The 14,063-nt window shown below is 42.6% G+C and overlaps 1 protein-coding gene across 1 annotated transcript in view; it reads right to left on the bottom strand.

Annotated features, from left to right (window-relative positions):
• GALNTL6 (polypeptide N-acetylgalactosaminyltransferase like 6) overlaps positions 1-14,063 on the bottom strand; it is a 2,428,129-nt gene that overhangs the window by 1,517,251 nt on the left and 896,815 nt on the right. Inside the window, exon 4 of the mRNA XM_073606417.1 lies at positions 4,997-5,163. Coding sequence (XP_073462518.1) covers positions 4,997-5,163 — 167 coding nt within the window. The remainder of the gene's footprint in view (positions 1-4,996; positions 5,164-14,063) is intronic.

The following is a 14,063-nucleotide window of genomic DNA, read 5'->3' as shown; positions in this document are numbered from 1 at the left end:
AATACAGCACAGTTGACAGTTTAAGGTCTTGAATCCCAACACTAACATGTTTTATGGTTCCACATCTTCTACAGAATCTTCCTATGAACATAATTGTTCATGATCCACAGTATTAAAAATAACTGCTATAAAGTACTCCTAGCGAAACTATGCTTTATTTGGGCTTTTTTTAACCATGCAGTTTGACTAGTAATTTAAAGAAAGTTCTCGTGGTATTTTCTCTTCCTCATCCGTCAGCAGTTACTTTTGGGGTTACCTAAAATCAATCATTAACTGTTTGTAAAACAAGACCAACAAAACACATATTTGTGGATGGTAAAATTGAACTTTATTGTAATTTACAGTGCCTGCATCAAAAGCTTGCAGAGAAAGACATGGTTGGATTTACTAAAGCTCAAGAAAGTCCTGTGGTTTCTATATGCATTAAGCGCAGTTCCCCATATACGCTGCTAGATTTACCCACACAATCCCATTGATGGTCAGAATAGAAAAATTAAACCTAAGGATTGTACTTTAATGCTGTCCTAGGTACTGAAGCAAAAATGTGTTTTGGTAACAATAGCATTCCAAGCATAACTGGCAAGTCTTTTACAAAGTCTTTATAATTGTTGAACCCTTCTGCTGGTTATTTTTAGTGTATTGTACTGTATCTATTACAAAAGCAATCACTTCTAACCTATAATCATTCCTCTGGATGTAGGAAAGCATTAGTCGAACACCCCTGTTTTACATTTACAGTACATATATTCAGTACATGATATAAAGGCAAGAGATCAGAAAAATGGTAATTACTATATGTGCTATCGTATCTGTTGACTAGAGGTTACAATATATTTGTAGAATCTAACACCTGAAGGACCTTGAAAGATCAAAAAGATATGTGTAGTCTATACAGTACAAAGACAATGGAGCAATCCAATTAACCCTTGGACCAGACAATGAAATTGCTTCCGCACAAACCAAAAGACAAATATATGATCACATTATAGTCTTGTCACTCTTATACCCTGCTGTCCAATTAAATGAAACTCCCTGTATTATAAAACATTTCAAGGGCAACCCTAACCAATTGTTTGAAAAAAGTTAATACTTTTGTAAATTGTAAAGAAAAAAAGTATACATTTTTGTTGTATCCTAATTCTGTATTTGAACTTCACAGCCATTTTGATCTAATACAGTCCCAAGCATAGATTTGCAATCATAATCATTTGCAATCATAACTTTTAAAAGTATCACTTTTAACTAGAACTCTGTTCTAAACAAAAATGTTTCTATACTCTCTGCTGGTGGTGCTGTTTGGAAGTCTAAACATACTCTAATAATTCTTTTGTCTCAGTTCTTGAAACTAAATAGGTTTTATGGACTTTACAGACTTTACGGTTATTCATCATTACAAAGATGGAAATCTACTTTAAATATATTTTAAGTATTAAATCTTTTTTTTTTTCCAATAAATTTTTACTGAGGAAAATAAAAGCAGGTTACAATGTCATCATTTAAACAATACGTGTATATAAAACAGTATTTGGTGTAGATCTGTAGTATAGAACTTATGCACGTAATGCAGCGTGATGGTATTAGATATTAGGACTTACTCTGGAGAACTAAGCTAAGGTGTTGTATGGATGTGAGGGTAGGGGAGGGTAGAAGAAGGGAAGGAGGGGGGGATAGGGAAGGGGGAATTACGGGCAGGGGATTTGACTCCTCAGTCACCACCAGAAGCCTTATTTTGTTTGTATGACAATCTAGTGTTGTATGTGGAGGGATGGAAATGGCGCGCATGCTGTTGGTATGCTCATGGTTCGGAACCTCAACATATGTCCCCTCGTACTCGTCCCTTGGTTAGGGGTGGGGGGCTTTGTGTTCTATAGTTCCATTAAATTTAACCTGTTAGGGGGGCGTGTCCGGACGCGAAGCAGGGAAGACGTGTTTGTGCTGAGCTCCACACAGACAGCGACAATCCACTGCCATTCTTCCTCTGCTTCACCCCGGTTTGCATCGAGGGCATCGGCATACCTATCGGGACGTTGTATGCTGCAGCCACAACTATTTCTTTGCCACAGACTTTGCCCAGCTGTGTACATCCCAGGTGGGCTCCTCGATCTCCAGGCTCGAGGCACGCCGCCATCTTGAGGCCTGCGGGCCCTCCTTCCCAGAGACCCATGGGCGAAGTGACCGCTGCATCCCAGCGCATCAACAACTCACTCCCAGAGGGCATCGGACAACTCTGCAGCGGGGGAGGATTGCCTGAAGCCGCCTGAGGTCTCCTAGGCTCCGACACCCTACTGTCTGACACCGTACCGAGGCCTGCGGCCTATCAATCCGGCTCCTACCTCCTCCCATGGGCTCAGTGAGTAGTAGACCATCTACCTCCCTCCTATACAGATACGTCCTCTGAAGACAGTTTCAGGAGTTTTATGTTGGAAAACTTTTTTTAAACTTCTCCTGAGTGAAGTTAAAATGGTTCTCTGGAGTTAGACTGTTGTACAATTCATGATAAAATTTGCCAAAGGTGTTTGACATTGCACAGGGGCAATATACTCTAGATCCATCTGCCTGTTGAAGGAAATCAGGAAATGAGTTAAATGGGCATGGATGTAGTTTGTTGACTAGCATTCTATGTGGTTTATTTGAATATTCGTAAAATTTTAGTTTTGTCCATAATAAAGACCTGGCTGCCCTGCCAAGTTGTATTAGTTTGATTTGCTCTCTGAGGGAGGTGACCCTGCGTAGTTTCGACACTGTGGGGCCACTTAATAGCCTCTGCTCCGCAGTGACCAAAGCGGAAGTAAGGGACTGTGTAAGACTATTTCTATCTTTCTTTAACTGAGAGCTTTCAGCTAAGCAAGCGCCTCAAAAAACAGTCTTGTGTGCCTCTCAAAGTGTGGAAAAATCTGAGACAGACCCTATGTTATGCTGAAAATATTCTTCTAGATTTTTTGCTAAGATGGTACGTGAGACCTCAGATTGTAGGAGGTGATCATTTAGGCGCCAGTGACATGACTTAGTGTAGACCTGGGAAAGCATAAGGTTTAATGTGATGGGAACATGGTCCGACCATGTAATAGGTGATATGTCAGCCTCAGCCACGTAAGATATGAGTGGGGCTGATATAAAGAAATGGTCAAGACATGACATCCATGAAAATTCTCATGTTTTGGTATAGAACCCCTGAGGTTATTCATAAATATGATTCCTCAGTCTTGCCATGCTGTTGACATTGTGGGACTGACACGGGTTCCTTATTCCATATATTTTGGCAATGTTCAATGATCCAACCTTTTTGGTGTGAGATGAGGCTCCTGATGCAGAAAATGTTGAATAAATCCCTCCCACTTGATCCCTTGCATTATTTTTTGGGCCTTCCTTTCCCCGGCATAACCAGAAGAGCCAATCGGCTTCTTTCTTACATATTACTGGCTGCCAAAAGACTTATTCCCCTATGCTGGCTGTCCAACTCACCTCCTCCTTGGCCCAAATTTTTACAACTAGTGGCTAAAATTCGGAGGTTGGAATATCTAACGGCCTCAGTACATAACACTATCCCCCAATTTGATAAAGTGTGGGAACTTTGGGATCGGTCGGAATTTGGGACCCCTATGCCAACTATCGCTTCTTAAAATTTTCTTGGCATAGCACTTACTTCACTCTTATGTATGTCACTTGGAGTTTCTTATCCCATATCACATACCCTTCATGGAATCTTTGTCCTTTCCTTTATGTGACTGACCTCTGGTTTCGAACCTATACTACCTAATTTTGGACTGCTTACTTTATATATCCTGGACATGCTATGTAGAATACTCTTGTGCTCTGTAATTGTGGATTCTGTTCATCTGTATCTTTTACTCCATTGTTTTTTCTGTTTTGATATCAATATGTTTTTTAATATTTTTGTATTTTAAATTGTGCAACAATTCTGTACCTGTTCGCTTTAAAACATAAAATTTAATAGAAATACAATTTTGCTAAATAATTTAACCTGTTAGTATGTGACATCATTGTTTGTGTGACCCATCACTGTTGTGTAGTTATCCGTGGTTCGGAAGTGAGTCCAGCAGGCCCAGATGTGTGAGAATTTAGATGGGGCGTCTCTAGCTATATGGATTAGTTCTTCCATTTCTGCAATTCTATTGATGTCAAGTCAAGTCACTAAAGTCTAAGTATAATCTTACTTTAATCTCACCAAATGATATAAAATTCTTCATCGCAACACCAAAGAAGCCACAATCTAGAATTTATATTAGCTGCTCCATACGAAAGCACTTGCCAGGAACTCCCTAAACACTCATACTTCCCAACAGTCCCAATGTTGGTGTCACCAAAGGCTGGGAAAAGGCAGACATAAAGTAAAATATGTATGTTTTTTTTTTCATTTTAACTAGGTATAGTTTGTAAAAACTTTGGATGTTGCTTAAAGCAGAACTCCAGCTTTTTGACACCCCTCAAAGCTATTAAAAAACTTAGAACTAGGCTTTAAAAAGACTTAGCATACCTGAAAATAAAATAAGGAATGCTTACCTATACTGCTGCTTGTGCTGCTGAGCACTGATTCAATGGTGAGCACTGCTAAAGTTCCTTCTGAGACCAACACTTTTTAGAAGTTTCAATCATCTAGGTCCTCCACAGTGGTTTATTTTGCTGAGTACTACTCCTTAAAGAAAAGATTAATGACATGAAGGTCAGTAGTAGGAAGCATTGATTGTTGCAGAGGTTCCAGAAGATTGACACTCCCAGAAGTGTTAGTCTCAGCACTGGATTACTCAGGATTGAAGTGATGTTCGGTGGCACAGACAGACGTGCAGGTAAGTATTAATTTGCATGTGTAGCATTATTAAAGATACCTCAAGTAACTGACAGAGATTCTTTAAGACTGTCCTCAAAAAATGTTAAAGTTATTTCTTTCTAAATGCAGCTAACATTACAATGTTAACTATTGCACAATACATGCAACTGTAGAGTAGTCTACTTTACAGAATTTAAACTATTAACCTACCTCTGTCACTGAAGTCATCCACCAATATAATTTCTTCTATGAGACTGTCTGGAGTTCTGTTAATCACACTGTGTATGGTCCTCAGTAGAGATGTCCACCCTTCATTGTGAAATGGAATAATAATGCTCGTATTTGGTAGTTTTTCCAAATAAAACTTGTGCTTGCAACTGAAAGAAATGATAAAAAATTAGACATAAAAAGTTGTGTTTATTTATTGACTAAATACATTATATAATTTACTACTACTAGGTCAAAATTTCTTATGGCAGTAGGAATGGTAAATATAAGATTATTTACACAAATACATTTTATGAATGCAAACAGATTCTAATTTCCACAATAGTGCCTACGTTTTTTTCATTAAAAAGAATCTTGCAAACCATATCATAGAAAAAGTGAAAAAAAGTTAAATATTCCTTTAAATATCGTACCTGGGGGGTGTCTATAGTATGCCTGTAAAGTGGCGCGTGTTTCCCGTGCTTAGAACAGTCCCTGCACAAAATGAAATTTTTAAAGGAATAAAAGTAATTTAAAACTGCTTGCGGCTTTAATGTAATGTCGGGTCCCGGCAATATGGATGAAAATCAGTGAGACAAATGGCATGGGTACCCCCCCAGTCCATTACCAGGCCCTTTGGGTCTTGTATGGATATTAAGGGAAACCCCACACCCAAATTAAAAAAAGGAAAGGCGTGGGGCCCCCAGGCCCTATATACTCTGAACAGCAGTATACAGGCGGTGCAAACAAGACAGGGATTGTAGGTTTGTTGTTAAGTAGAATCTGTTTGTAATTTTGAACTGGTACATTTTTAAAGTGTAGCTCCAGCCAAAAAATCTATTTTTAAGCTTTTTGGAAAACATAGGGAAGGGTTATCACCCCTGTGACATTTGTTTTGCTGTCTGTGCACCTCTTCAGAAGATTTCACCTCACTTTCTGTCCCAATGACAAATGTTTTTTGACAATTTGGGGTTTTTAGTGAAACAAGGATTGGTGATAAAGCATCAGTGGAGAGGAGACATGTTTTTCCCATATTAACTCTTACAGGAGAGAATTTCCCTTCCTAGGGGTAGATTTCATCTCACTTCCTGTTGTCTCCTTCTGTTTGCAAGTAGGAGTCGTTTGTAAGTTGGATGTTTGAAAGTAGGGGCCTGCCCTATATACTCTGCAGAAATTGCGGCCTTAGGTGTTGGTGTTGCCACAACACTGTAAGCCCTCACAGTTACTCTTGGTGGGCGCAGGAATGGGCTCTGCTGTGAAATATTAGATCAAGAATTGTAATTACATGCCCCTGTTGAACAGGGTCAGAAAAATTGGGCCTTTGGTGGTGGTGGTGGTGCTGGTGCCACAACACTGTAAGTCCTCACTCATTCTTGGTGGGCGCAGAAACGGGCCCTGCTGTGAAATATTAGATCAAGGATATATAAAGATGTTGAACAGGGGCAGAAAAATTGGGCCTTAGGCACTGGTGCCACAACACTGCAACCCCTCACAGATACTCTAGTTGGTGTGCAGGAATGAGCCCTCCTGCAAAATATTGCATCAAAAATTGTAATTACACTCCCCTGTTAAACAGGGGCTGAAAAATTGGGCCTTAGGCACTGGTGCTGGTGCCACAACACTGCAACCCCTCACAGATACTCTAGTTGGAGCGCAGGAATGAGCCCTGCTGCAAAGCATTGCATCAAAAATTGTAATTGCATGCCCCTGTTAAACAGGGACTGAAAAAATTGGGCCTTAGCCACTGGTGGCGGCGCCCAGAAACAAAAATATTCTTACAAGCTATCAGCATGGTCATTGAGGAGGAAGAGGATAGTAACTCAGCATAACAGGATAGTCACTCAGCATCAGCATAGGCAGTCTAGAAGGGATCTGACATTTCAAAAAAAAAAATTCTGTTAAATCAGCATCGGGTGCTTGGTAGCTGGTGGTGATCTAAGACTGATTAATTTTTATGAAGGTCAGTCGATCAACTGAGTCGGTGGACAGGCGCACCCTGTGATCGGTTACTAAGCCTCCAGCAGCACTGAATGTGCATTCCGAAAGAACGCTGCATGCAGGACAGGCCAGTAGCTCAATTGCATACTGTGCAAGCTCTGGCCAGTGATCCATCCTCAAGACCCAGTAACCCAGAGGATTTTTGGTGGGAAAGGTGTCCAAGTCAGATATTGCCCCTAGGTATTCCTGCACCATGTAAAACAGATGCTGGCGATGGTTGCTGGAATCGATCATACCCTGGGGCTGCGGACTAAAAAATTGCATCGGTCAGACGGCCACCTTTTCCACCGCTCCTTTTTTGACTGACCGAAGCCTCAGCAACACATTGTCCAGGAACAGGAGTTTGTAACCTCCCAGTCCCTGGTAATGCGTTGCACAGACCTTTCTGCAAGGCCTCCCGAAGATGTTTCATCCTCTGCTCCCTCTGCGATGGCAAGATAAGGTCTGCAACCTTACCCTTGTAACGTGGATCAAGGAGGGTTGCCAGCCAGTATTGATCCCTCTCCTTGATACCACGAATACGAGGATCCTTCCGCAGGCTTTGCAGGATCAGGGAGGCCATGCAGCGTAGGTTTGCTGAGGCATTCGGTCCAGCGTCCTCTGGGTCACTAAGGACATGATCTGCAGTTACCTCCTCCCAGCCATGTACAAGTCCATGGGTTTCTTGGGACTGTAAATGATCCCTTAAAGACTGCTGCTGATGCTGAGTGCCAGGCTCCACCTCCATGCTGACACAATCCTCCTCGTCCTCTTCCTGTGTGATCGGAGGGCACGCAGGAACACTGTCTGGATAAAGGGGGCCTTGAGAGCTAAGGAAGTCCTCCTCTTCCTGCCTCTGTTCTGCCTCAAGTGCCCTGTCCATTATTCCATGCAGCGTATGCTCCAACAGGTGGACAAGGGGGACAGTGTCACTGATGCATGCACTGTCACTGCTCACCATCCTCGTGACCTCCTTAAATGGTGACAGGACAGTGCATGCATCCCTGATCATGGCCCACTGGCGTGGGGAAAAAAAACAAGCTCCCCTGACCCTGTCCTGGTGCCATAGTCACACAGGTACTCATTGATGGCCCTCTGCTACGTGTGCAGCCACTGCAGCGTGGCCAACGTTGAGTTCCACCTGGTGGGCATGTCACAGATTAGGCGGTTCTTGGGCAGGTTAAATTCCTTTTGGAGGTCAGCCAGCCGAGCAGACCTGCAGAAATGCACACAGACTTTCCTGGCCTGCCTCAGACTTTCCTGCCTGCATGTAAGCCCGGGTACCTGCCCAAGAACCGCAGAACCACCAAGTTAAGAACGTGAGCCAAACAGGGCACATGGGTCAGTTGTCCCTGTCGGAGGGCGGGGAGGAGGTTGGTGCCATTGTCGCAAACCACCATACCTGCCTTAAGCTGGCATGGCGTCAACCACCTCTGAACCTGCCCCTGCAGAGCTGACAGAATCTCTGCCCCAGTGTGGCTCCTGTCCCCCAAGCACACCAGCTCAAGCACTGCATGGCATCTTTTGGCCTGCGTGCTTGTGTAGCCCCTTGAACGCCTACGGAGCACTGTAGGTTCCGAAGACAAATCAGCACAGGAAGAGGAGGGGGTGGAGGAGAGAGGTGTAGCAGAATCACCACTAGTAGTATTTTGGAGGCATGGTGGCGGAACAACCTCCAACACTACTGCCCCTGTCCTGCATCCTTCCCAGCTGCCAGAAGAGTCACCCAGTGTGTGGTGAAAGATAGGTAATGTCCCTGTCCATGCCTGCTGGACCATGAGTCAGCGGTAATATGCACCTTAATGCTGACTGCCCTGTCCAGAGAGGCCAAGACATTGCCTTCCACATGCCGGTAGAGAGCCAGAATCGCCCTCCGTGAGAAAAAGTGGTGTTTGGGAACCTGCCACTAAGGAACCGCACATTCCACAAACTCACAGAAGGGGGCAGAGTCTATCAACTGAAAAGGCAGCAGTTGAAGTGCTAGCAATTTAGCCAAGCTAGCATTCAACCACTGGACATGTGGATGGCTGGGAGCGAACTTCTTTCGGTGGTGCAGCAGCTGGGCAGGGAAATTTGCCTGGTACAATCTGATGTCAGTGTACCGATAGCAGATTGCCCCCAAGTACTTGGCTGTGACACACCTAATTCTACACCTTCATTCCTCTCAGTGCAGGTCTCAGAGAGGACTGAAGGTATAGTGGGGTTGGAGATCCCAGCTGATGAGGAGCAAGGAGAGGTCCTCTTTGTTCTTTGGTGTGGGTCTTTTAGGTACGCTTGCCAACGAACTGCATGGCAGGTCAACATATGTCTGGTCAAGCATGTGGTGCCCAAGCGGGAAAAGTTTTGGCCACGCGAGATACGCTTGAGACATATGTTGCAAATAGCAGCGGTGGGATCTGATGCACTCGTCTCAAAAAAGGCCCACACCAAAGAACTTTTGGAATAACATGCAGAGACAGCAGCGCCCTGCACATGCGGAGCTCTGAGGACACAGTACACTAACTGTAAATACTGTAGCTGCCTGCCTGTGGTATTAATATAGGATCAGAAGAACACCACCAATTTTATTCAGGTAGCTTTAGGTGCACACTGTGCAGAGGACACAGTACACTGTAAATACTGTAGCTGCCTGCCTGTGGTATTAACCACTTCAGCCCCGGAAGGATTTACCCCTGACCAGAGCACTTTTTACAATTTGGCACTGCGTCACTTTAACTGCTAATTGCGTGGTCATGCAATGCTGTACCAAACGAAATTTGTGTCCTTTTCTCTCTCTACGGTTTTTATTTTTTGCACTATAAACGGAAAAAGACCGAAAATTTTGAAAAAAAAAATGATATTTTCTACTTTTTGTTATAAAAAAAATCCAATAAACTCAATTTTAGTCATACATTTAGGCCAAAATGTATTCGGCCACATGTCTTTGGTAAAAAAAATGTCAATAAGCGTATATTTATTGGTTTGTGCAAAAGTTATAGCATCTACAAACTAGGGTACATTTTCTGGAATTTACACAGCTTTTAGTTTACGACTGTCATTTCTTGAGGTGCTAAAATGGCAGGGCAGTACAAACCCCCCCCAAATTACCCCATTTTGGAAAGTAGACACCCCAAGGAAATTGCTGAGAGGCATGTTGAGCCCATTGAATATTTTTTTTTTTTGTCCCAAGTGATTGAATAATGACAAAAAAAATTACAAAAAGTTGTCACTAAATGATATATTGCTCACACAGGCCATGGACATATGTGGAATTGCACCCAAAATACATTTAGCTGCTTCTCCTGAGTATGGGGATACCACATGTGTGGGACTTTTTGGGAGCCTAGCCGCGTACAGGACCCCGAAAACCAAGCACCGCCTTCAGGATTTCTAAGGGCGTAAATTTTTTATTTCACTCCACACTACCTATCACAGTTTTGAAGGCCATAAAATGCCCAGATGGCACAACCCCCCCAAATGACCCCATTTTGGAAAGTAGACACCCTAAGCTATTTGCTGAGAGGCATGTTGAGTCCATGGAATATTTTATATTTTGACACAAGTTGCGGGAAAGTGACAATTTTTTTTTTTTGCACAAAGTTGTCGCTAAATGATATATTGCTCAAACATGCCATGGGCATATGTGGAATTACACCCCAAAATACATTCTGCTGCTTCTCTTGAGTATGGGAATACCACATGTGTGGGACTTTTTGTGAGCCTAGCTGCATACGGGTCCCCGAAAACCAATCACCGCCTTCAGGATTTCTAAGGGCGTAAATTTTTGATTCACTCCTCACTACCTATTACAGTTTTGAAGGCCATAAAATGCCAAGATAGCACAACCCCCCCCAAATGACCCCATTTTGGAAAGTAGACACCCCAAGCTGTTTGTTTACATGAAAAAATTATTTTTTTTGCAAGAAAATTACTTTGAACCCCCAAACATTATATATATTTTTTTAAAGCAAATGCCCTACAGATTAAAATGGTGGGTGTTTCATTTTTTTTTTCAATTTTCAAATGCTTTTTTTGTGAAAAAAACACACTTTTTTAAATTTTAATGCACTAAAACACACTATGTTGCCCAAATGTTTGATGAAGTAAAAAAGATGATCTTAGGCCGAGTACATGGATACCAAACACGACATGCTTTAAAATTGCGCACATACGTGCAGTGGCGACAAACTGAATACATTTTTAAAAGCCTTTAAAAGCCATTACAGGTTACCACTTTAGATTTATAGAGGAGGTCTACTGCCCTCGATCTGACCTTCACAGTGATACCTCACATGCATGGTGCAATTGCTGTTTACATTTGACGCCAGACCGACGCTTACGTTCGCCTTTGCGCGAGAGCAGGGGGGACAGTGGTGCTTTTTTTTTCTTTTTTTTTTCTTTTTTATCTTATTTTTAAACTGTTCCTTTCATTTTTTTTAAATCATTTTTATTGTTATCTCAGGGAATGTAAATATCCCCTTTGATAGCAATAGGTAGTGACAGGTACTCTTTTTTGAAAAAATTGGGGTCTATTAGACCCTAGATCTCTCCTCTGCCCTCAAAGCGTCTGACCACACCAAGATTGGTGTGATAAAATGCTTTCCTAATATCCCAATGGCGCTGTGTACATCCGGCGAAATCTAAGTCATGAAATGCTCGTAGCTTCAGGTTTCTTAGGCCATAGAGATGTTTGGAGCCATTCTAGTCGCTGATCAGCTCTATGGTCAGCTGGCTGAATCACCGGCTGCATTCTCAGGTTCCCTGTTGGGACAGGAGAGCCAGAAAAAAAACATGGAAGACGGTAGGGGGACATTCCCTCCCACTGCTTGTAAAAGCAGTCTAGAGGCTAATTAGCTGCTAGGATTGCTTTTACATGAAAGCTGACCGCTGGCTGAAAAGAATGATACCAAGATGATACCTAAACCTGCAGGCATCATTCTGGTATAACCACTCAAAGTCAGCAACATACCAGTACGTTGCTGGTCCTTGTTGGGCATATATTGTAAACTTTTTTCATGCAGCTTGTGGGGTGAACAAAAAAAAAAGAGATTGATCGGTGGGTGTGCTCACCATTAGAATACCTCCCTTCATCCACTCACTTCTAATGATGGGCATATATGCACCGTTTATATATGCCGAAGCATGGGGGCACCAAAAGGTAGGAGCAAATCGCTCCTCCGCCCCTGCTGCCCCCATGCTTTGGCATACATGCTCTTTTTTTTAACTGTGGTGGGGAAATCACCTCCTACAGCGCTGGAGCCACGGCTTTATGTATCGTGGGAGCAAACGCTGTTGCTGTCAAGATAAATAAATCCACGCTGCAACTGAATGGCGTACCTGCTAAGCAAATGATGGTTAACAATAAAACAAAGTAACATTACAGTATAACAGTAAGACTTACCATACCTGCAAAGCAAATACAAAAAAAAATAGTAAAAAATAAAACTATTAACGCAACCTGTGCCTAAAATATATATATGCCGAAGCATGGGGGCATCCTACCGCAAAAGGTAGGAGCAAATCGCTCCACCTCCCCTGCTGCCCCCATGCTACGGCATTTATGCTGAAGTATGTAACTGTGGTGGTGAAATCACCTCCGACAGCGCTGGAGTCACGGCTTTTTTTATCGAGCAAACGCTGTTGCTGTCAAGATAAATAAATCCGCTCTGCAGCTGAATGGCATACCTGAAAACAAAAAAATGGTTAACAATAAAACACAGTAAACAGTAAAGTATAAAAAAATTGCATACCTATAAATCAAACATGATAAAACATAATAACAATAAAACATTGCAGAATAGAATACAGTAAAAAAGAACAGAACAATAGAGAGAGAACAATAAAACGACAATTATTTTTGTTTTTTTATTTTATATTTTTTTTGTGTGTTTTTTTTACTTTTTTTTTTACACTTTTTTTTGTAACTTTTGTAACTGTAACCGTTTCCAGGTTCGGGTCTCTCAAAATGCGATGGCATCTTGGAAAACCCTGTGAAAGTGTGTCCTAGTCTGTGCAGTGCTGTACCCTACGCTAATACTCAACTAGTGTATGGTAGCGTTCAAAACATTCACCAATGCAAAGACCAGGATTCTCAGGACAGGATTCTCAGCTTGCTGCAGATGCAACATCTTTTTTGGGGGGCTCGTTGGGTAGGGGTACTCGGGAGGACATAAAGAAAATGCCTCTCATGCAGCCGGCTTACTGCATTTGGTTGGGGAAGGTGAGGAGGAGCACCGTCTGGAAACAGAAGGGCTCTGACGATCTCTTCCTGGAATTTAAGGAAGGATCCAGTCCATCCTGAAGCTCTGTACAGCACATAAGCATTCAGCAAAGCCAATTGAAATAAATAGACACTTTTTTGTACCAGCATCTGGCCTTACAGGCAACTAGGTACGGCACCAACAACTGGTCATTGAGGTCCACCCCTCCCATATTTTGGTTATATTCGTGGACACAGAGGGGTTTCTCCACAACACCAGTCGCTGTAGTAATTTGCACTGCATGAAGGTAGGTAAGAACGAAAACATTCTTATTATCCCTCCACTTCATAGCGAGCAAATTATTACACTGCAAGCAGGCTCTCTCCCCCAGACTAAGACAGGAATCTACAAGCCTCTGGGGAATTCGGATTAGGTCACACAGTGCCACATGCTCCAATCTGCTGATCAAACAAGTGACTAAAAAGTGGCACGCTCGTGTAATAATTGTCCACTTACAAGTGGTACCCCTTTCCAAATAAGGGTGACACCAAGTCCCACACAATCTTGCCAGCGCTTCCTATGTAGTCAGGGCAGTTTGTCGGCTCTAAGTGACTCTCTTTTTCCTCGTAAACCATAAAACTACATGTATAGCCTGTGGCCCTGTCACAGAGCTTATACATCTTGATCCCATATCTGGCACGCTTGCTGGGAAGGTACTGTTTGAATGACAAGTGGCCAGAAAACTTAATCAGGGACTCATCAACGCAGAAATCTTGATGGGGAGTAAAAAAGTCTGCAAAACGTTGGTTGAAGTGGTTTACGAGGGGCCAAATTTTGTAGAGCCGATCGTATCCAGGGTCTCCATGAGGAGGACAGAGTTGATTGTCATTGAAGTGCATGAACCGCAAGATCTG

The sequence above is a fragment of the Aquarana catesbeiana genome, linkage group LG01 (assembly GCF_042186555.1).
Source record: "Aquarana catesbeiana isolate 2022-GZ linkage group LG01, ASM4218655v1, whole genome shotgun sequence".
Taxonomy (NCBI): Eukaryota; Metazoa; Chordata; class Amphibia; order Anura; family Ranidae; genus Aquarana; species Aquarana catesbeiana.
This window is presented reverse-complemented; position numbering and strand designations above follow the sequence as displayed.